The sequence below is a fragment of the Cervus elaphus genome, chromosome 33 (genome assembly GCF_910594005.1).
Source record: "Cervus elaphus chromosome 33, mCerEla1.1, whole genome shotgun sequence".
Taxonomy (NCBI): domain Eukaryota; kingdom Metazoa; phylum Chordata; class Mammalia; order Artiodactyla; family Cervidae; genus Cervus; species Cervus elaphus.
In genome coordinates this window covers 40622077-40645934 of record NC_057847.1, presented here as the reverse complement: position 1 = coordinate 40645934, position 23858 = coordinate 40622077, and the positions used below count along the sequence as shown (strand labels likewise).

The window sequence follows — 23858 nt, the reverse complement described above, 5'->3', positions numbered from 1 at the left end:
TGATCATAGTGAGTCTAGCCTAAAGAAAAACTCTTATCTCTTCAAGTGTCATTGTCAGGAGAGTGAGCCACTGGTGGAAGAATGTAGATAAAAGATGCTGGGACACAATCTGCTTGCTTGGCTGCACTGAGTCTGACTCTCTAGCAAATACAACTTGACAACACTTTCCAAAGTTGTCTTCCCAAATCAAAATTATTCAAACACTGAAACTAATCAGTCTAGCTCCTGAAACTGTCTCCCCAGCTACTCACTGCCCCATCCCAGGCCTATTGTCCAAATACAAACTATCTTTGATTTTCTGCCTGGTTTACAAAGGGCTCTCTGACCTCAGACTCATTTCTGACCAACAGAATCTGCTCCTCGGACTTTGTTTGGGTGTGTACATTGTCTTCCAGGAGATCAATTGCCAATTAGCAGTCTTCTCCCTCCAGGTTCCCCAAGCTCTGCTCTGTTTACCTTCTGAGATGGGAACTGACAGTCAGAATAAAGTAGGCTCTTGGGAATATGATCAAAATCCACTGAATTGAAAAATCAACAACAAGCAAAAAAGTGACTTATAAGGTAAAGCCAGAACTTGCACCAGCATCCAAACCACCTTCTTCTGAGGGGTGATAGGAAAGAAATATGACAGGGTTCCAAAAGTGATGGCTCCAGAATTTCTTATAGGAGGGTTTAGGAATGGAAATCTGGTCAGGAGGCTAAGAGATTTATTTGGAAGCTGCAAGTGTTATTTTCATAACAAGCACTCTGCTTTTACTACTTAGATACTTTTTAAAAGTAGTTTGCATGGAAAACTGAATTTTTTACGTAGAATGTGTATTTTTTTTTTTTTGGAGGTGGAGTAGCTGGAATAGTGGCAATACACCTAAAACATCTTTGTCCTTACATCCATCCACCACTAGTTTTAAGAGGAAGTAGAATTCCCAGTGTAAATTTGGAAATAATATGATCAAGACAAAGCAGCTTGTTAAAAGTAAAACATAATGGCTCAACCATCCCATCTGCCAGGTTTTAAAGAATTATAGTCATCATAAGACCAGTAAGAAAGAGAAAATTGTAGCAGACATTGCCACTACCTTTGCTTCTGCTCACCAGAATCCTGATTTTATTCAAGATTTATCTTCTTCCATAATCCCCACGCACCCACCCACTTCAGGAAAAGTGAGCCCCATTCCAGACTCGGGAGTGAATCTTGATTGATCTTAAACCATTCACAATTAACCATTCTCAGGCTCTCCATTCTTCTTGACAGTGTTTGATATAATCATGGACAAATGACCCAATTCTGGACACTGAAATGGGAGGAGAAGTCTTCTGGGGCAAAGGTTTCCTCATTCTTCAAATAAGACACAAGGAAGAGGTCTCTTTCTGCTTATGAGTGTGGCAGTGTGGAATTGCTGTAGTGATCTGACAGAAGGTCATCTATCTATCCTGCCAGAGGGCAAGGCAAGACAATGCAGAAAACTAGGTGTCACTGAGCTTGGACTTCTCTACCTCTGTGCTTCAAGTGAAATAAGAAACAGCCTTATTGTTTATGTTACTTTCAGTTGGGTTGAGTATTCTCTTTTTTTAGCCAATGATATCCTATTTGATAGTTCACAGAATGGAAGAAAAATGACTTTTTTATAAATGTAGCATCCTAATATTGCTTTGGAAGGAAAGTATCAATACTATTAAGGATATAGTGATTCAAGAGATGCAGAACAAGTGCGTCCAGTGACCAGCATCGACAGGGACACCACTTAGCTGACTGGGAATAGACCAGTGTTCAATACCAAAGGCCATTTTTAAGATAAAAAAATAAAACAAGCTCAAACTCAAATGAACAGAATTGATAAAGACAAGATCACCCACAAATGTATTATTTATCTTAATTAAAAAAAAATCCTATTGAGCCAAAATCTGCTTTCATGTTACCATTTTATTCTTCATTTTTGAGAAACAAAGATATTTTTAGATGCAATAAAGTTGAAGTGAATAAAATTACTTTAATGGGTATTATTACTCAACTTTCCGGGTTCAAAAGCAAGAATAATAGAACTGGACTACTTCTTTGGGATGGGATGAGGAAAATTTTAATTAATGATTATGAGGCCTTCTGAAATTTCATTTGTCACATAAGACTTTTATAATATCACCTCAAACTGACTACCAGTAGTCATTAAGAAATTGTAAGACTGGAATGGAAGAATGATGGTTCTTTTTCTCAGTTTATTATTTTTTAGACATTAATAATGCTCACCTTTGTGTTCTTTTATAGGCATTAGAGTAGCAAATAAGCACAAGCCTGTGAGTGTGGTGATTATAATTTCTTACATTACTGGTTCTCCATGGTCTCAGTTCTAATGATATGGTTTCCTCAAAGGATTATATTTACCCACAGTTGGACTTCAAGGTATAAGGAGTAGGAAAAACTTGTTATTAACAGTTGGTTTGCTATATTAAATAGGCATTATAATTCCTCTCATATCAAAATTTGGCAAACCTGTCCGTTGAAATTTTAATCCTGTCTTTGCTTATAACTGCACAGATTTTCTTATTTTAATAACAAATTCTATCTGTATCATCCAGGTTAAAAAATAACATATATCAATTGTCTTGGACACAAATCTGTCAAACTGATATGTTTCCATTTTCTTCAATCTGATTTACTCAAGATTAATTTGATTTCATACCTAGTGAAGAACAAAATCCTCTCATAAATGACTCTCACTCCATCCTGTAAAACCCTGATTTTTCAGTTTTCTGAAGTATTAAAAATGTAGCCTCATGCATCATTATACTGTGTAGCTTCTATTTGAAGCAATTATATCAAGAAGGCAGTTGTGGGCTACCGTGATACCAACATAAAGACTTCTGAACTAGAAATTTATTACCACTAGTCTTCTACTTTCCAAAAAGACATTTAAATGAACATAACATACACATCAATACACAGACTGAGTTATTAATTAAGCAAAAGCAAAAATCTAGGACTAGTTTTGGGGATGTCCTTGAGAAATTGGACCTATTTTTTCTCCCTTGATAAAATTCATTCCACTGAAGTCAAGAGAACTTAAACTTCATTTTATTCCCACAGCAAACCCAGAATAGGTTGAGCAATCACCAAGTGTGGCTTTTAGTTTAAGAACACAAAGTAAATATTTTCAACAATGTATTTATTTAAGGAGAAAGCTATGAAATACATATGACAAAAAATAAAAATCTCAGTCTGCAATTATTACCTCTCCAAGAGAAACATAAATTCCCAGGTAAGGCTGGACAATCCAGGTCGGAATACGCCAAGAGAAAGTGGGAGTTGCAGTGACCATGGACATTGCTTGAGGGGTTCATTTAACCAGTGTGACTAAGTGAATACGTTAGTGTTCAAATAATAATACTCTTGTTTCTGAGCACTTCTCTCCTTATTAACCACCCTTAACATACAACCAGCCCAGACCAGAAATGTAGAACCTGAGACTGGACATGCCCAGGCACTAAAACTTTCCAAAAGTTCTGAGACTATATTCTCAGAGAAAAATGCCACCTGCTTATTAAAACTCTGGTTTTTCCAGGTGGCTCCAGGGGTAAAGAATCCACCTGCGAATGCAGGAGATGCAGGTTCAATACCTGGGTCGGAAGATCGCCTGGAGAAGAAAATGACAACCCACTCCAATATTCTCGGATAATCTTATGGACAGAAGAGTCTGGTGGGCTATAATCCATGAGGTCACAAAAGAGTTAGACATGACTCAGTGACTAAACAACAATTAAGGCTCTAGCATTTGAATTTCTTGTAACATCATCAAGTAAGCAAATTACAGTTGTTTATTATGCTCCTTTCTCTCTTTTTCATCTATCTTGTATTCATCAAAATATAGTCACATGTATAAGTATATGTTCATTCAAATATTTTTTTTAGCGCTTTCCTAGTGGCTCAACAACCTCAGATATGCAGATGACACCACCCTAATGTCAGAAAGCAAAGAGGAACTAAAGAGCCTCTTGATGAAGGTGAAAGAGGAGAGTGAAAAAGCTGGCTTACAACTCAACATTCAGAAAACTAAGATCATGGCATCCGGTCTCATCACTTCATGGCACATGTGAAGTGAAAAGTGAAGTCATTCAGTCGTATCTGACTCTTTGCGACCCGATGGACTGTAGCCTAACAGGCTCCTTTGTCCATGGGATTTTCCAGGCAAGAATACTGGAGTGGATTGCCATTTCCTTCTCCAGGAGATCTTCCTGACCCAGGGATTGAACCCGGGTCTTCCGCATTGTAGGCAGATGCTTTACAGTCTGAGGCACCAGGCACATAGAAGAGGGAAAAATTGAAACAGGGACAGATACTACTAACTAGCTATTTTGAAAGTCATTAATAGTTAGGGTAAATTGAAAAATTTTAGTTTAAAACATATAAAACTAGTGGGTCTTCACAATGTACACACAGAGGGGCAAAATCGTTAAAATCATTGTGGGTTTTTAAATAGCACTCAAGGTTCAGATCTCATAAAATAATAGAATGATAATTATGAATCAATATTTTAAAATTTAATATATCAAACAATAAAGTAGAAATTACTTGTTATCACTGTATAGTTTTTGCCACATATTGGCTTCAAATCTGACATAGCTAAGTGGAGCATCAAACAATTATGTCTCATCTATATGATTAATTCACCAAATGTTAGGAAATTAAAGCCACAATCTCATCTAAGTCTAAAACAAGTAATTAAACTTGTCATGTTACTAATGAAATACAGTCCAAATAGAATTTAAATAGCTTCACAAACATACTGAATAAATAAATAGGTTCAACTGCAACCAATTCTTTAAAAAAAATGTTTTAGTAAAACATTAAAGCTGCATTGTCCAAGAGAGTAACCACTAGCCACATGTGGCTATTTGGCACTTGAAATGTGGCCAGTCCCAATTCAGGTATGCTGTAGTGTGAAGTGCAAACCAGATATCAAAGATTTTATATGAAAAAATAATGTAATATATCTCATTAATAATTTTAAATTATTGATTAAATGTTAAAATTATACTATTTTGCACTAAGTTAAAAATACAGTATTAAAATAAATTTTATCTTTTAAAATGTTTTATTATGACTAGTTAAAAATTTTAAATTATATATGTGGCTCACATCACACTTGTATGACACAGCACTGCTCTGGTCATCAACATAATTTACCAATACCCTGGTACATATACATGCTTGAAGTGGTGTGGTGTGGGGGAGAAGCTTTCTATTCAGATGGAGCAGAAGAAACTCATTCCTGTTCAGCTATCTACTTTTTAGAAACATTGGGGAAAGTGCACCTCTATAGCTACAACTGTAAAATAAATCAGTAAAATAGAGCTTTTTAAATGAAGTGTATTGAAGATTAAAATTACATATATTTGTCATGTCATGTAATAGATACTCAATAAATATCAATGGTCCCCTCTTCCCTCTTTAACTTAGATTTTTTAAAGTCTGTATTTTTGCTTTATAAAATAGAAACAATATGAATGCCAAAATTATTTATAATATTACTACCTGGGGATAGCTATTATTATAATTTATGCAGGTAGATAATCTCAGTCTTTTTTTTTCATGTGGCTAAATTGATGTAACACTTTCAGAGGGAAAGGGAAAAAAGAGAATCCATGTTATGTAAACTATTTTATGGCCTGATTTTTTAACTGCATAGCAACTTATTGCAACTACCTATGTCATTAAAAATTCTTTAATATAATTATTAATGACAGGGTGGTATTCCATTGCGTGGATATATCATAATTGATGAAGCTAAATCCCCTATGTGTTGGCTATTTAGTCATTTTGAGATTTTGCTATCACTAAAGAAAGAAAAATAGTATTGAACACTGTCAAAGACAACTATTTATTTCACTTTTATGATTATTTCCCTTAGGATTATTTCTAAAGAGATAAAGATAATTTACACATATAAAGATACGTGATGACATATTGCCAGATTGCCTTGCAAAAGAGTTTATATACTAATCATGTATAAAATACCCATTTCTCCCATACTTTTAATCTTGGATAAATTCCTTTTGTGTTTTACCATTTTATAAGTAAAAATAAGAGTATTTTTAAGTTTTTCAATGAGTAGAGGGGTTTTCATAAATTCCTCTGTCATTTGTATTATGCAGAATTCCATGGACTGTTACCACAATATCAATTCATCTCCCAGAATCTGACCATATACTCTACATTGAACCATTTGTGTACTAAATCCTCTTAGGGGTTATTCTCATTAGTATCAAACGTACTGATATCTGTCCCATTTTAAGCAAAACAAAAAACAAAACAACAACATAAAAGTCTGGCCCTCCTTTCTTGCTCTCCTTTGAAAAAGAACTTCTCAAAAGTATTATCAATGCTCTTTGCCTTCAATTGTTTTCTCCCATTCACTTGAATCCAACCCAGTCAGGCATTTGTTACCACTTCTTCAATGAAAATGACTGGAGTCAGCAGTCAACCACCAGTCCTATTTTATTTGACTTAGCGTATCACCCCTCCTTAGCTTACAGTGCTGCCCACTCCCTCTTACCTTGCCTTCTGGAACAGCACACTTTTCAGGTTTTCTTTGTATTTAACAGAACTAGTATCTCCTTTCTTGGTTACTCCTCTTCATGCTGACACTGTAATGCCAGCAGACCCAAGGAATCAGTCTTTATCTTCTCCTTTGTCCCTTCACTCACTGTTTTGGTGATCACATCCAATTTCATGCTGGTGACTCACAAATACATATCTCCAGCTCTGATCTCTCTCCAGAACTCCAGACTCATAAAACTGACTGCCATCCCAAAGTCTGTACCTGGACACCTGATAGCATCAAACTCAGCCTTCCAAACCCAAATGCCTGATTTCCCCCTCTGCTTTGCTTACAATCTTCCCCAACTCAGTTGATGGTAACTTCTTCCTTCCAATTCCTCAACCACAAAATTTTGGACTATTCTTTTATTGCTCTCTTTCTCTCACATGCCTTATTAAATAGTAGGTGCTACTGGCATGACCTTTTAAATGTGTCCAAAAGCTGATGATTTCATACTACCTCCACTTCCTAATGCAGGCCATCATTATCTCCCACCTGGACTTTTAAAATAACTTTCTAAAGGTTCAGTCTTCTCTTGCCCCTCCTTTTTTCCATCATAAACAGAACAATTGCCAGAGTGATACTGCTAAAACATAACTTAGGTCTTGTTACTCTGCACACTTCCTCACACTTCTGCTTCCAATAGCTTCCCATAGTACTCAGAGTAAAATTGGGTTTTAGAAATGGCTATTGCGCTCTAAATGTCCCACCCTCACTCTTACTACTTAGATTATACTTTCTACCCCCTCCCCATCTATCACTCTGTTCCTGCTACACAAGACTCCTGCCAGAAACATACCCACCTTAGTAAACATGGCTAGAACACTCATACTCCATATTTCTGCATGACCAGCCCTCTTGCCCCCTTCATGACTTCCCTTCAATGTCATTTTTTCAACTGGGACTATTGCCAAAAAATCTATTCAAAATTACAATCTGCTTCCTCCCCCACAACTCTAGCAACTTCTCTTTTACTCTAATGTCTATTTTTTTCAGAGGACTTTTCACCCTCTAATGCACTACTGTGCATAGTTTAATTAGGTATTGTGTGTAACTGTGTGTCTCCAACTTGCTTCATGAGTGCAGGGGTTTTGTCTATTTTATGCCACTAGTTGCTCAACAAATATTTGTTGAAAATATGAAATATAAATAACTTCTTCATCTCTTTTGTCCCTTTTCACTTCTGGCTGTTCATTCAATCAATTAATTAGCAAACTGTCTTCATATGTTTTAATGATTTTAATGTTTTGTGCCTGATATTTGCCAATATTTCCTATTTATCATTTAATTTTTACCCTTATTATTTTTTCATTAAAAAATTCCTTGTTTTTAGAATAGATAGTATACTCACAGGTTTCAAAATTCAAAAGGTTTAATAAAATGGGGAGTACAATAAAAATTTTCTCTCACATTCAGACCCCCAGTCTTCTAGCTCCTGTCCCCAAGGGAACAAATAGCACCAATTTTTTTGTATTTTTCAGACATATAAGCAAATATATATCTGAATATAAATATATGTAATGAGAGAGAGAGTACATATTTACTTTTTCCTATTTTATAAAATGTGTACTGTACACTGTTACAAGGTTTCCTTAACCTTGTATCACACCCTAATCATCTTGACCCTTGGAGAGTGTTTCATATCAGTAAATGCTAAGTATTTACCTTTTCTTTTTTTTTTTTGGCTGTGTCATGCAGCTTGCAGGATCTTAGTTCCCAGACCAGGGGAGCTAAGGATCTCCAGAAGTGAAAGCACAGAGCCCTAATCACTAGACCAGGGAATTCCCTACATTTTTTTTTAAATCCAGAAAATAATACATTGTACAGTTGTACAGAAACCTACAAAATTAGCCCCTATTGATACTAAGATGATTTCTTTAATTTTTAGCTACTACAATGAATAACCAAAAATAAATCACTTATATATTCAAGTATCCCCTGGAGTAGGAAATGGCAACCCTCTCCATATTCTTGCCTGAAAAAATTCCATGGACAGAGGAGGCTGGCGGGCTACTTTCCAAGGGGTCAAAAAGAGTCAGAAATAAATCACTGTATATTCAAGTATACAGTTGACCCTTTAACAATATGGAAGGAGGGTGGGGAGGAGAAGGTTAGGGGCAATGACCCTCAGTGTAGTTGAATATCTTGGGATTATAAACTTCACCAGTCCTTCTCAGTTTCCCCCACTTTGGTGCAACAGGATGGCTGGAGTTGGGTATTTCCCTTTCGCCACGTGGAAGGTTAGAGTTGCTGGACTTGGGTACTTTCCTGCCCACAGGTAGGTTAGGCTTTGATAAAACCACTTCCCCTGAGGGCGTGCCTGTGTGCTCAGTTTTTAGCTGGGTCTGACTCTTTGTGACCCCATGGACTATAGCCCACCAGGCTCCTCTGTCCATAGAATTTTCCAGGCAAGAATATTGAAGAGGGTTGCCATTTCCTACTTCAGGGGATCTTCCCAACCCAGGGACTAACACGTCTCCTGAATCTCCTGCATTGGGAGGCTGAATCTTTTCCACTGTGCAGCCTTTGTCAAGAAGAACAAAATGCTCTGGAGTTACTCAAAATGGTTTTTTCCCCTTCCCCTGCCAGAGACTTGAGGGGAGTTTTCACATATGTTCATTGTGGATATCTAGTGGAACTCCTTGAGGTAAAACTCAAAAAAGTGTGGGGAGTCCCCATGACTAAGTTCCCCTAGAATTTTTAATTCCGAGTTGTCCACACTCAGCATTCAGCAATCCATCAATTATAGTCCAGGTTTTTCTACCCCAACACTGGTTCCTATGAAAGTTTCTGCTAATAGGTTTCTTCTCAGATAATTTGTCATTCTCTGTATTACCTGTGTCTCCAGTTTTGGATGCAGTGATTTGCCCTTGACTTTATTCCTCTGACATACAGAAGAGTTGTTGATTTTCCAGTTTGCTCAACTTTCTTCTCCTCATTAGAGCAGAGTAGCAAATTATAAGCCCCTTACTTGCTGGACAGAAAATTAGAAGTCCATATTGATTCTTTAAAGATTTTATACTTGCCTGAGGAAACATCCTGTTAGATTCTATTAAATGTTTATGTCATTGCATATATTTAAATTTTTTCTTCATGATTTCACTGCAGGTAACATGTTTTAAAAGGACTTCTCTACTCCAAGATTACTTAATATTTGTTTTTATTTTTATCTAATTCTTTTATGATTTTTTCTTATTCATATTTTAATGTATCTGGAGTTCATTGAGTCACATGGAATAAAAGATCTAACCTCATTTTCTAATTTCCTGTTATTTAGCATTATCACATAAATAATCCAATCTTTCCCTCACAGTATAAAAATTTTACCTTTACATCAAATTAAATTATTATAGATACTCTCCATATTTCTATTTTGTTCCACTGAGCTGCTATAGACATATAAAATCTTCTAATTTGCTTTAATATTAAATATATATTTATATTTGATATGCAAGTTTTACCACTCTCCTAGCCACAATGAAGTCAATTTCACTTCTGTCCTTTATTGTGCCCATCTTTGCATGAAATGTTTCCTTGGTATCTCTAATTTTCTACCTAGGGACAACCACAATGGTGTGGTCACTCACCTAGAGCCAGACATCCTGAAGTGTGAAGTCAAGTGGGCCCCAGGAAGCATTACTACAATCAAAGCTAGTGGAGGTGATGGAATTCCAGCTGAGCTATTTCAAATCCTAACATGTGATGCTGTTAAAGTGCTGCATTCAATATGCTAGCAAATTTGGAAAAGTCAGCAGTGACCACAAGACTGGAAAAGGTCAGTTTTCATTCCAGTCTCAAAGAAGGGCAATGCCAAAGACTGTTCAAACTACCACAAATTGTACTCGTTTCACAGTTAGCAAAGTAATGCTCAAATCCTTCAAGCTAGCCTCCAGCAGTACATGAACTGAGAACTTCCAGAAGTATAAACTGCATTTAGAAAAGGCAGAGAAACCAGAGATCAAATTGCTAACATCTGGTAGAACTTACAGAAATTTTTCTTATAGAAAAAGCAAAGCAAAAACATCTACTTCTACTTCATTGACTACACTAAAGCCTTTGACTGTGTGAATCACAATAAACTGTGAAAAATTCTTAAAGAGATGGAAATACCAGACCACCTTACCTGCCTCCTGCGAAACCTGTATGCAGGTCAAGAAGCAACAGTTAGAACCAAACATAGAACAGTGGACTAGTTCAAAAGTGGGAAAGGAGCATGTTAAGGATGTATATTGTCATCCTGTTTATTTAACTTCTGTGCAGAGTACATCACGTGAAATGCTGGGCTAGATGAATCACAAGCTGGAATCAAGATTTCTGGGAGAAATATCAACAACCTCAGATGAGACTATCCTAATGTCAGGAAGCAAAGAGGAACAAAAGAGCCTCTTGAGAGTGAAAGAGGAGGTTGAAAAGGCTGGCTTAAAACTCAACATTCAAAAAACTGAGATCATGGCATCTGGTCCCATCACTTCATGGCAAATAGATGGGGAAACAATGGAAACAGTGACAGACTTAATTTTTTTGAGCTTCAAAATCACTGCAGATGGTGACTGCAGCCATGAAATTAAAAAACATTTGCTCCTTGGAAGAAAAGCTATGACCAACCTAGACAGCATATTAAAAATCAGAGACATTACTTTGCCAACAAAGGTCCATCTAATCAAAGCTATGGTTTTTCCAGTAGTCATGTATGGATGTGAGAGTTGGACGAAAAAGAAAGCTGAGCGCCAAAGAATTGATGCTTTTGAACTGTGGCGTTGGAGAAGACTATTAGAATCTCTTAGACAGCAAGGAGACCAACTTGCTAAAGGAAATCAACTCTGAATATTCATGGGAAGGACTGATGCTACAGCTGAAGCTCTAATAAGTTGGCTACCTGATGGGAAGAGCCGACTAATTGGAAAAGATCCTGATGCTGGGAAAGATTGAGGGCAGGAGGAGAAGGGGGTGACAGAGGATGAGATGGTTGGATGGCATCATCAAAAAAATGGGTGTGGGTTTGAGCAAACTCTAGGAGTTGGTGATGGACAGGGAAGCCTGTCGTGCTGCAGTCCATGGGGTTGCAAAGAGCTGTACATGACTGAGCATCTGAACAACCACCCCCAGTTATTCTTCATTCTGAAACTTTGGGCAATTTCACAACCTTAATCTTCCTAATAAATTCTGGAATAATGTTCAACAATTCTTCAATTCCAATTGTATTAAACTGACAGATTAATTTCATGAGTCATGGGTATTTTGAAATCAGATCAACTATTGAATAAAATTAGGAATTTTATAGTCAAAATGATTTAAGACATTAATACGGACTAATTGCTTTTGGAAATGCAGCAATGAGGTTGGTTTCCCATGCTATTCAAACAAGGTACCAACCCAGTTTCTGCATGTTGTCTGTGCCCTCTCCTCTCCTCGTTTGCTGCTTTCCTTCACTCATGACATGGCTGCCAGCAGCAACCACACTTGTGTACTTTCCTAGTAGAACCACAGTGAAAAAAATGCACTGCTTCTCACCTGTATCTAACAAAAGTTCTGAGCTTTGCTCTGATTTGGACCACCTTTTGCTGTGGCCTGAGGAAATGAAGCTACTGACTGGTACACACTCCCAGCTAGGGTGTACCTTTGGATCTGGGGATGGAATCATTCCAATCCAAACTGGCAAGCTGCTACTAAATAGGAGCAGCTAAATGTTGGGATTAACCATGATGCAATGAAAATTTCTTATAATTTAAAAATGTCCCCCAGGTCTTTCAGCATTCTTAGTCATAGCAGTAGGCATCTATTTAAAATATACACACACTAACTTGTGCAGATGTGCACATACATGTACACAAGCTATGCGAATTCTTACAAGGCCTAAAAACTAGAGCCAAAAGGTGAAATGGTCTTATCAAAACAATGGCAGATATTGGCAAATGAGAGTTAAAACATAAAATTCATTGTGCTAGTTACAACAGTATATTTACATGACTGACTCACCAACAGCCAGAGATTTCTGATGCCCACCACCTCTGTAGTTATTCAGAGTAGCCTATTTATTCTCTTTCTCCTCAATAAGACTACTTCTGAAATCTCATTCAATTTTACTGGTGTTTCATCATTCACTGCCAGCATATTTGTCATAGTCTCTGCAGTTGGCATTTGTCTATAGTTTGGTCAGGGTAAATGTGTATATGTCCATTCCCCTCAATATTCCAAGCCTTCTCAAAGGGAAGGACACGTTCTAGTCTAGTCTGCCTGTTGAACCCCTTACCAAGGAGCTTAGCAGAGACCACTGTATATTAAGGATTACTGAATAAATATTCATCAAGTAAAATATATCATTAGCTATATGAAATTTATTCTGGATAATTATATGTAACAAACAGACTATTAAACTAGAATTTATGAACCCATATTCTTCCAAAGTAGTTTTCTATTGCTGTCATCACAGGACTTGCCACTCTCACCTACTGTTTTCACCTTTAATTCATCTCAATTGCACAATCATTTATTTAGAAGCTGCTATGTGCCAGGATATGCTTGGTGCTAAGGATACAAATATTGCTAATTACTTTGTCTTCTAGGGTTTACAGCCTCAGCATTGAATATGCCTTCTGGGAACATTCTCACCAGCGCCCTTCTGTCTTATTTTAACCCTGTGCATTCCTCAGATTCCATAGTGAATCTTACTTCTTCCATCAAGTCTTTCTGAGCTATTTTTCCTTCAGTGCTGCTTCTTTGTGCGAAAATCTTAGCATATTCATCTCATTCTCTAATCTCAGTAATGGCAATGGACCTGTGAATCTCAGTCTTTACTGAGTGGTGCAGGGTTACCCAAAAGAAGAGCACAAATTGAGTTTAGATTCAAACAGAGGTAAGAAAACGTGTTGTAAAAAATAGATCCTAGTGGAAGGGAGCTGCTACATGCTGCTAAGGCAAATCTTCCATGTTTAAGAGCCATTAACCTAGAAATACCACAGTCTCAGCCAGCTTTCCTAGGGGGACAAGATGCCATCTGGGAGGAAAGGTCATGTGGCAGCCAACCCACTTTAAAACGACAGAGTCAGGTTTACCTCCCTTCATGGCACAATCAGTCTAATTACTAAAACCACCAACAGCAAACACAAAAAACCCCCTCATCCTTGCTGGATGAGTTCTAAAATCTCTTTAACAAGGTTGGGTGGGGAAGGGAGAGAGGATGTTTATTTTACAATTAGAGACAAACTAAGTACATGGTTAATATTTCACTGTGATTGAGTTTCAATTAAAGTATAATTAATCAATAAATAAACTATTAATTATATATTATTAATATTTTCTCAGCTTTATTACAAGATGGGTGTCATGCGAGTGTATGCTCCTCGGTTCTTTGTCTCGTCACAACAAAGATTTGGAGTGACGGACATTGAAGCCCCCTCGGCGGGTCGCAGCTCTCGGAGGACAGACCGTGTTACAGCTCTTAAATAAGTCAGTGTTACAGCTCAGTGTTACAGCTCTATTTATTTAGATAATAGCAGGAAAATCCACCTTCTAGGTGTGAGGTCATGTCAATCCAAAGAGGGGAAGAGAAGATTGCCCCATCGCGCAGGGGGAGGTGGTGGGGGGGGGGGGAAGAGAGAGAGAGAGCTTTGGCTCCTCTTTTTATATGTTTCTCTGTCCCTGGGCCTGTCTTATGTAAATTGGGCCAGCCAGGAGTGTTGTTTGTTTTCACCTGAGGTTCTCACTCTGGTCCTCGGACCTTCCTTTGTTCTATTTTCGCGGGCTTTCCCTTCCAGGTCTTTTAGCCACCACCATTTTGGACTCCTTTTCCCTATTCTAACTACCTAACAATGGGAATAAAGGAAGATAGAGAGGCAGGGAGGCAGGGGGCTTTTAGGAGACCAAAAACATGTCTGCCCATGAGGAACATGTGACTGTTGCCACGGAGAAGTCAGAAAACAGCTTAGGTCTTGAAAGACACAGACTTCACCTAGGATTGCCTTTCCAAGAGCTGAGACACACAGAAGCTGTCACAGAGGAGTCTGGATCAAGAAGCTAAGAAAGCAAAGAGCTCTGGTTGGTAGGATTTAAGATTGTCCTTGTTACTAATTTCTTAACACTAGTAATTTCACATAGAAGAGCTTCATTCACAAGCAATTCATTAAGAAATATAAGAAATATTAATATTTGCACATTCACCTCTTTCAATTCAAAGGAAGAGTCTTTTACTTCTAATTTACTATAAATATGTCCCTTCAATAGTGTTTCTTTCTTTTTAAATATACATTCTTTGGGGAAAATTTTGAATTCAACATAATAGAGTAAAAGGCATGTTTTCCTACAAAATGTTCCCCAGAAATTATATACTTAACACTATATGAAGTAGGTTATTGATTTGACCCAGGGTGGCATTTCTCAGTTTGTTCATTAAATGAATTTTAATATAGAATTTACACTAGAGAAGATGGCCTTGCCAACACAGAATTTTAAGTCACTTAACATTATAGTTGTCATTCAGAAGAGGATTGTCATTCTTATGATACAATCAAAAGTCATTTTCTTATTGCCATTTTACAGCAAAATGGATGGACTTAGAGATTATCTTACTAAGTGAAGTCAGAGAAAGACAAATATTACATGCTATCATTTATGTGTGGAATCTAAAAAATAATAAATGAATCTATGTACAAAAAAGAAACAGATTCACAAACATAGAAAACAAACATATGCTTACCAAAGCAGAAATGAGTGGAGAGATAAATTTGGAATATGGCATTAACAAACTACTACACATAAAATAGATAAGCAACAGGATTTACTCTATAGCACAGGGAACTATAGTCAATATCTTATAATAACATATAATGGAAAATAATCTGAAAATATATATATGTATAGCTGAGTCACTTTGCTATACACCTGAAACTAACACAATATTGTAAATTAACTAAACTTCAATTTTAAAAGTGCATTTTCTAAAAAAGTTTATAAAACATGTTTTGTGTTCAATATAGGGCAAAATCATGGTAGATTACAGATAACATAATTACATAGGTATATTTTCCACTGTAATCAAATTTTAGTACTCAATTTTAAATTTTCACTGAAGAGGAGCTTCATATCTTGAAGTGAAAATTCAGTTATCAAAAATTCATGTTTAAAAACTATTTCTTACCAATAGTAAAGCGATAAATAAGAAAGATACTTTGAAAGTGAAAGTGAAATCATTCAGTCATATCTGACTCTTTGCGATTCCATCGACTGTAGCCCACCAAGCTTCTCTGTCCATGGGATTTTCCAGGCAAGAGTACTGGAGTGGGTTGCCATTTTAACCATATACAAATCTTTAAAACTGTTACTTCAGGGAAATTATTTTACAGAAAAAAACAAGAAAACCTCTCCTTTCAACAAACAGTCAATTTAAACGTTTACTGGTAGACTATATTCCAAGCACAAGATGTCTATAAAAATGGTAAATCAGAAGTATAGTGACCCCTAAAAAAATAAAAATTTGATGACAAAAATCTACATAATTGAAGAAGTTTTAGCTTATCACCTGTATATGTCTTCTAATTGCAGATCAAAATCTTGAAGTTTCTTTTGATATTTCTCTGTAAAGTTACAGAACTCATTAAGGATTGAAGATTTCAAGTCAGGGTATGGACATTCCAAAGTTTCTAATTCCATGGGCAGTTCACTAAGCAGGTTACTTCTTTCTTCTGAAGAATGATCTAATATCTGAAAAAAAAATTATATGATTGTTCTATTTAATGTAAATGACAAATTGATAGATTACTACCTGTATTGCACTTACTTCCATGCTCCAGTCTGAAAGATAATTTTCTATTTTCTGTTGCTCTAGCCTAAGTTGTTCATAGACAGCTTTCAATTGTTTCTTCACGAAGTCAACCTATAGGACATTTAGAGCAAGTGGTATGCAAATTATTGATTTATTCAATATTTAAATTTAAAGTCACAGAAATTTTTCTCAAAAGTCAATAAGTGATGACAAATTAAATAAGTGAAAGTCCCTTTCAGGATTGATGGAAGAGGGTTCAAGAGATGTCACATCTAGGCAGTGTCCATCAGGCAAAGGAGCTTTAAAGGGGCTTCTAGACATATAACCCCAAAATGAGTTCAATTATAGCCACTCTGCACTCACAGTGAGTTTTGTTTGTGATAAGGCAGAAAGCTTACCAGACTGCCTCTGTTTCAATCACCCCCTCCTTTCCTCACATCCTTGCTACTAATCCCCAGATGGGCACTGATTTTTAATGTTCATTTTTAATTATTTATGCAAGCAATATGACAACACTACAAAAACAACTAAAAAATAGAGTAAGAAAAAAATCACCTAAACACACACATGCAGTGCAACCATGATAAGGGAGTTTATGCTCTAGTCGGGGAGGTAGTCAGTAAACTCATAAAAAAGTAGGTAAGAAAGCATCAGGAGGAGGTAAGTGAGGTATAAACTGGGTGAGGGGATAGGGAGTGACTGGGCTTCTCTCGTATGAGTGGTCAGTAGAGGCATCTCAGAGGAAAAGACATTAAAGCTAAGACTAAAGGACAAAAAGAGCCATCAGTGGGACAGAAGAAACAGCCCATGCGAAGGCCTTGAGACAGGAAGGAGTCTGGCTTATGTGAGGAATAGGAAGAAGGCCAGCACTGTTAGGACAAAGTCTAGTAGGGAAAGCAGGGTATCAGATAGATAGTGAGACTAAAGAGCTGGAAGGTGGAGTCAGATGTATGGGGAGTTTTGGTACCAGGTGCCCAATGCACAGTGAGGCCAAGAGATATCAAAATGTCAGAGTTTGGAGCAGAGAAAGGGTTACTACAGGGCCCTGCAGAGAGACAGGTAGTTCATGCCTTTAAAACCCCCAAATTCCCTAAAAGCTTTTAGCAAATCCCTTTTTATAGGAAAGGTGAGGGAGGAGCATAGTTGTTGCAAAATTCTGGTGTCAGATCCTTTGTTCTCCAAGTCAAGTCATGGTCAGGTCACAAAGATCAGGTAACCCTCCACTGAAACATGATATTTTGTTCTGACAAGAAAGAGCAAAGTCCCAAGGTTCAACTTCTCCCCTCCTGCCAAGATCCAGACCCTGGCTTGGTGGAGGGAGTCCCTGTGACAGCTGGTTACCTTGCCTGGGAGCGTTAGTCCAGCAAGCAGTCTGGGTCCTCCCACCAGTGCCCGGGCCTGGCTGAGGAGGCAGATCTCAGCTGGTGGCACCTTCAGGATCTAGTCCCCAGACCTCACCCAGCCATCATCACTGAGAGAGCAAGAAGCCCAGGAACCAGCTGTCACATGGCCCAAAGTTGCAGGGACCTGGTCCTGCAGACTGCAGACCATGGAGACTGCCACCACCATTAGGTCTAAAAGCTGGAGATTGGGGAGACGTTTGCTGCTGCTTCAGGGCCTGGGCCTGGCCAGTGGGTGGCCATGGTGAAGGTTCTGGAGCCTTGAAAGGACATAGCCCGCAGCCTTTCCCCAGGTCCACTAGCTCATCTGCTGGCTAGAAGTCAGAGGGCCTGGAGTACCCCAGGGAGAAGGTGGAGTTCCACTTCTCACCAAACTTTGTGCTGTGAGGACCACCTCGTGGCTGACTGTTGGTGAAGTGGGACTTGTAACCACAGTGCTAACAGTCACTCCCTAATGGTCACATGCTAATGGTCTCTAAGGACCTTGCTTTAACAGTCTCTCTTTAAAGGTCTTACACTAAGGATCTCACACTAAAGGTCAGAAGCTCAAGCCACACACTTGCCCCATCCCTATTACAGGAGGAACCCTGGCCAGTAGGAGCCCTGAGGAGATTTACCAGGAGGATGACTTAATCCCTGTCTCTAGGATAGGATCTCAGAAAACACTAGAAGGAGGAGAAAGGAGGAAAGCAGGGTTATGAGGTTATTGTAACATTTCTAGGTGAGAAATGAGCATGTTTGGAGAGATTCAGGGATAGAATTTGCTGTACCTTCTATTTAAGCACACAAAACATACACATTCATCTCAGACTCTTCCAATATAACATTAGTAAAAGTAAAGGAGATATACTGACCTCTTCCAATACTTTCACAGAGTTAGATTCACTGTATGAGTGTGAATACTGTGAAATGTGATGCTGTCTGTATTTTAGATCTTCTCTCAATTGCTGAATAGGATTTATTACATTTTTAAGATATGTGCACCATTGTTCTGATAACTCCTGTTCTATGGTGAAACAAAATCAAAGCAACACATTATTAAGTTTTTTCAAGAACAGGTCATTAAGATGCAGATTTTTTGGATTCCTTAAGAAAAAACAAACAGCATTTAATATTAAAAGAAAATGAAATGTGTGGCCCACTTTCATCTTTAAAACAAAACTCCCCTTTAAATGTGGGACCAAAAAAAAAACAAAAACAAAACCTACCAAAATTCATAAGGTCAGAAAGACATTCATTTCCAATGTTCTCTTCACTGAATAAGGATTTTATTTCAGATTCCATTTTGTATCTGAAATAGACATTATCTTAATCAATTATATTATAATCATAAACATATATACAAATTAAAAAAATAACTAGCAGTAGAAATAGTCAAGCTAATGTGGTTTCATTCACTTGTTCATTAATTCAGACAGCATACTACATTCCTAACATCGATTAGATAATCTCCAGGACACTGAGACAGACAGAAGTATGGCTGCATACCTCAGAAGTAACAAAATTAGCAAGACAAGGACAGGATATGTCCTTGCACTATTTCAGATGGAGAGAGCAGTGGGAAGTGGGGAGCCACTGAGGGTTATTAAGCTGACCACACCAATTCAGATCTGTGTTTCAGAAAGATTTCCAAGGCAACAAGATGGAGGATGGGCTGGAAGGAGGGTGGTCAATAAAAATGGAAGATGAAGAGGGGATCAGGCAAACCTGGACCAACAAGCAGGTTATTTAAAAAGTTCAGAGATGAGAAGGTCCTGACCTAGGGAGATGGAAGTAAAAGTATATATTTTATATATAAAAAATATAATAAATCTTAATAAACTTTTGCTATATTATGTAAATATAGTCATTTTAGAGTAAAACTATAGCCAGCATTAAATGGACATAAAAATACTGTACTCAATCTCTTATTTATGTCAGGTTTAATAAAAATCATAAAAAGAGTTTTGATTTATTATAATTGTTAAGATACAATAATTTAAATGGCATAAAATAAGAAAATAGCAACAATTGTAACACTTTAATATGATTATTTTTATTTTTGTATGTAAGTTTCTAGCCTTTGTCTACATGCATGAATATTTTAAATAGTTGTAATTATAGCCTATCTACCATTTTACATTAAGACTTTTTGAAAACTAACTTTAATAATAATAAATATTTATTTGTTCTAAGTAATTTTTGTAATTATTGTTTACCTTAGTGGCTGCATAGTATTCTATTTTATATATGTGCCACCATCTTTTAAGCCAATTTACAAATATGAGACAAGGGTTTTGTTTACATGCATAAAAGAGGGGGTGCTACTGTAGATGACACCATTTCTTCAGCATCTGGTCTTAGTCAAAAGCTTTTTTAAAATTACATATGAAATTGATGGGACTAGATGCCATGATCATAAACATGGCATTTGGTTCCATCACTTCATGGCAAATAGATGGGGAAACAATGGAAACAGTGACAGACTTAATTTTGGCGGCTCCAAAATCACTGTAGATGGTGACTGCAGCCATGAAATTAAAAGACACTCTTTGGAAGAAAAGCTGTGACCGAACTAGACAGCATATTAAAAATCAGAGATATTACTTTGCCAACAAAGGTCCATCTAGTCAAAGCTATGGTTTCTCCAGTAGTCATATATGGATGTGACAGTTGGACTATAAAGAAAGCTGAGCACCAAAGAATTTATGCTTTTGAACTGTGGTGTTGGAGAAGACTCTTGAGAGTCCCTTGGACTGAAAGTAGATCCAACCAGTCCATCCTAAAGGAAATCAGTCCTGACTATTAATTGGAAAGACTGATGCTGAAGCTGAATCTCCAATATTTTGGCCACCTGATGCGAAGAACTGATTCATTTGAAAAGACCCTGATGTTGGGAAAGAATGAAAGCGGGAGGAGAAGGGGATGACAGAGGATGAAATAGTTGGATAGCATCACTGACTCGATGTACATGAGTTTGAGCAAGCTTCAAGAATTGGTGATGGACAAGGGAGCCTGGCATGCTGCAGTCCATGGGGTCGAAAAGAGTAGGACACGACTGAGCGACTGAACTGATGAACTTGATATACTGAGAATGGGTGCATGATAGTGGAGTATACCCAGAAATTATTTCATAACATATTTTTTAAAAATATTTACTTAGCTGCATCAGGTCTTCGTTGCATCATTTGGGATTTTTTCTTACAGTTGCAGTACAAGGGCTTAATTGCCCTGTGGCATTTGGGATCCTATTCCCAACTAGGGATTGAACTTGCACTCTCTCCATTGCAAGACACATTCTTTTCTTTTCTCTTTTTTTTAATTGCAGGCTAATTACAATATTGTGGTGGTTTTGGCCATACATTCACATGAATTAGCCATGGGTGTACATGTGTTCCCCATCCTGAACACCCCTCCCACCTCCCTCCCCATCCCATCCCTCAGGGTCATCCCAGTGCACCAGCCCTGAGCACCCTGTCTCATGCCTCAAACCTGGACTGGCAATCTATTTCACATATGATGATATACATGTTTCAGTGCTATTCTCTCAAATCATCCCACCCTCGCCTTCTCCCACAGAATCCAAAAGTCTGTTCTTTACATCTGTGTCTCTTTTGCTGTCTCGCATACAGGGTCATGCGTTCTTTCTAGATTCCATATATATGCATTAATATACTGTATTGGTGTTTTTCTTTCTGACTTACTTCACTCTGTATAATAGGCTCCAGTTTCATCCACCTCATTAGAACTGATTCAAACGCATTCTTTTTAACAGCTGAATAATATTCTATTGTGTATATGTACCTCAGCTCTGCTGATGGACATCTAGGTTGCTTCCATGTCCTGACTATTGTAAACAGTGCTGCCATGAACATTGGGGTACATGTGTCTCTTTCAATTCTGGCTTCCTTGGTGTGGATGCCCAGCAGTGGGATTGCTGGGTCATATGGCAGTTCTATTTCCAGTTTTTGAAGGAATCTCCACACTATTCTCCATAGCGGCTATACTAGTTTGCATTCCCACCAACAGTGTAAGAGGGTTCCTTTTTCTCTGCACCTTCTCCAGCATTTATTGCTTGTAGACTTTTTGATAGTAGACATTCTGATTGGCGTAAGGTGGTACCTCATTGTGATTTTGATTTGCATTTCGCTGATAATGAGTGATGTTGAGCATCTTTTCATGTGTTTGTTAGCCATCTGTATGTCTTCTTTGGAGAAATGTCTGTTTAGTTCTTTGGCCCATTTTTTGATTGGGTCGCTTATTTTTCTGGAATTGAGCTGCAGGAATTGCTTGTATATTTTTGAGATTAATTCTTTGTCAGTTGCTTCATTTGCTATTATTTTCTCCCATTCTGAAGGCTGTCTTTTCACCTTGCTTTTAGTTTCCTTCATTGTGCAAAAGCTTTTAAGTTTAACTAGGTCCCATTTGTTTATTTTTGCTTTTATTTCCATTACTCTGGGAGGTGGGTCATAGAGGATTCGGCTATGATTTACGTCAGATAGTGTTTTGCCTAGGTTTTCCTGTAGGAGTTTTATAGTTTCTGGTCTTACATTTAGATCTTTAATCCATTTTGAGTTTATTTTTGTGTATGGTGTTAGAAAGTGCTCTAGTTTCATTCTTTTACAAGTGGTTGACCAGTTTTCCCAGCACCACTTGTTAAAGAGATTGTCTTTTCTCCATTGTATATTCTTGCCTCCTTTGTCAAAGATAAGGTGTCCATAGGTGTGTGGATTTATCTCTGGGCTTTCTATTTTGTTCCATTGATCTGTGTTTCTGTCTTGATGCCTGCTGCTTTGTAGTATAGCCTGAAGTCAGGCAGGTTGATTCCTCCAGTTCCATTCTTCTTTCTCAAGATTGCTTTGGCTATTTGAGGTCTTTTGTATTTCCATGCAAATTGTGAAATTATTTGTTCTAGTTCTCTGAAAAATACCGTTGGTATCTTGATAGAGATTGCATTGAATCTATAGATTGCTTTGCATAGTATACTCATTTTCACTGTATTGATTCTTCCAACCCACGAACATGGTATATTTCTCCAACTATTTGTGTCATGTTTGATTTCTTTCATCAGTGTTTTATAGTTGCAAGGCACATTCTTAACCACTGAAACACCAGGGAAGTTTTACTTAGATATTTTAAACAAAAATATAGCACTTATAAATCATTTAGCTCAGTCCCCTTATATTTTCATCATCCAGAAAGCCATAATAGAACATAAAAACCAACAGAACTGGCTTTGATCATACAGGAGATCAATCTGCTACTATGCATGTAATAATTCTAGTAAGCTCCATCCTGGCTTCCTAGATCAACAACCCTGACCCAACAGACAAGACTAGTCTCTTTCTCTAACTGTCCTAATTGGCTAACGAAATCCAGAAGCAAGTACTACAAGACAAGCTTGTGAATGTACATTGTTTCCCAAATCATGTCCTATAAAACAGAAACATCAATAAGATGTTAGAGAAAACTGGGAAATGGTGAACTAAACAAATCAGATAAGTTTACACAGTGCTGGATTTTTCAGAAACTTGATGCTAAAGTGCATTGAGATTCTCCAAAAAAGGATGAAATATGAAATATTTTCCTAATTATGGGACAAGGAAATTCACTATTCTCCATGGAGTATCTTGAAGAGTATACCTATTTTGTAGAATTTGATTTAGGAAATATAGATAAAAATTGCAACGGGCTCAAAGGCATTAAAATTGGTAACTCCTGGGAGGAGAACCTTGCCTTTTCACCACTGACATGTAGACTTAGTACCAAGTGTTCACCAAGTTGAAACTCTGCAGCGCATACTATTGCCTCCGCATCTGAAGATGGGACAAATTGAAGGCAAATTTCCTTGTCCAAATTGCCCATTTAAGTACTTCCTACTGCTACTTGACCTGTCCTCTGGTACCACTGAATATGATGACTACAAAAATTCTCCTGCGTTTTTGTGTGACTGTTTGCCTAGAGGATATATTAATCTACTTCCTAGATAAACCCAGTTGCAATGCAACCTCTCGCAAGATAAACCAGCCTGGTGAGGACACATTTGAGCTCTCAGGACTCCTGAGAGTATGACTCAGGAGTCCTGAGAGTATGACTCTCAGGAGTCATATTCCTCCTACTTTCATACTCCTT

At 37.5% G+C, this 23858-nt stretch overlaps 1 protein-coding gene across 1 annotated transcript in view; it reads right to left on the bottom strand.

Annotated features, from left to right (window-relative positions):
- The window catches only part of CCDC148 (coiled-coil domain containing 148), a 273527-nt gene that overhangs the window by 156714 nt on the left and 92955 nt on the right, over positions 1–23858 (bottom strand). The window contains exons 5-8 of the mRNA XM_043894908.1: positions 18956–19038; positions 18602–18753; positions 16363–16458; positions 16105–16286 (exon numbers count right to left, since the gene is read on the bottom strand). Of these exons, the coding sequence (XP_043750843.1) occupies positions 16105–16286; positions 16363–16458; positions 18602–18753; positions 18956–19038 (513 nt within the window). The remainder of the gene's footprint in view (positions 1–16104; positions 16287–16362; positions 16459–18601; positions 18754–18955; positions 19039–23858) is intronic.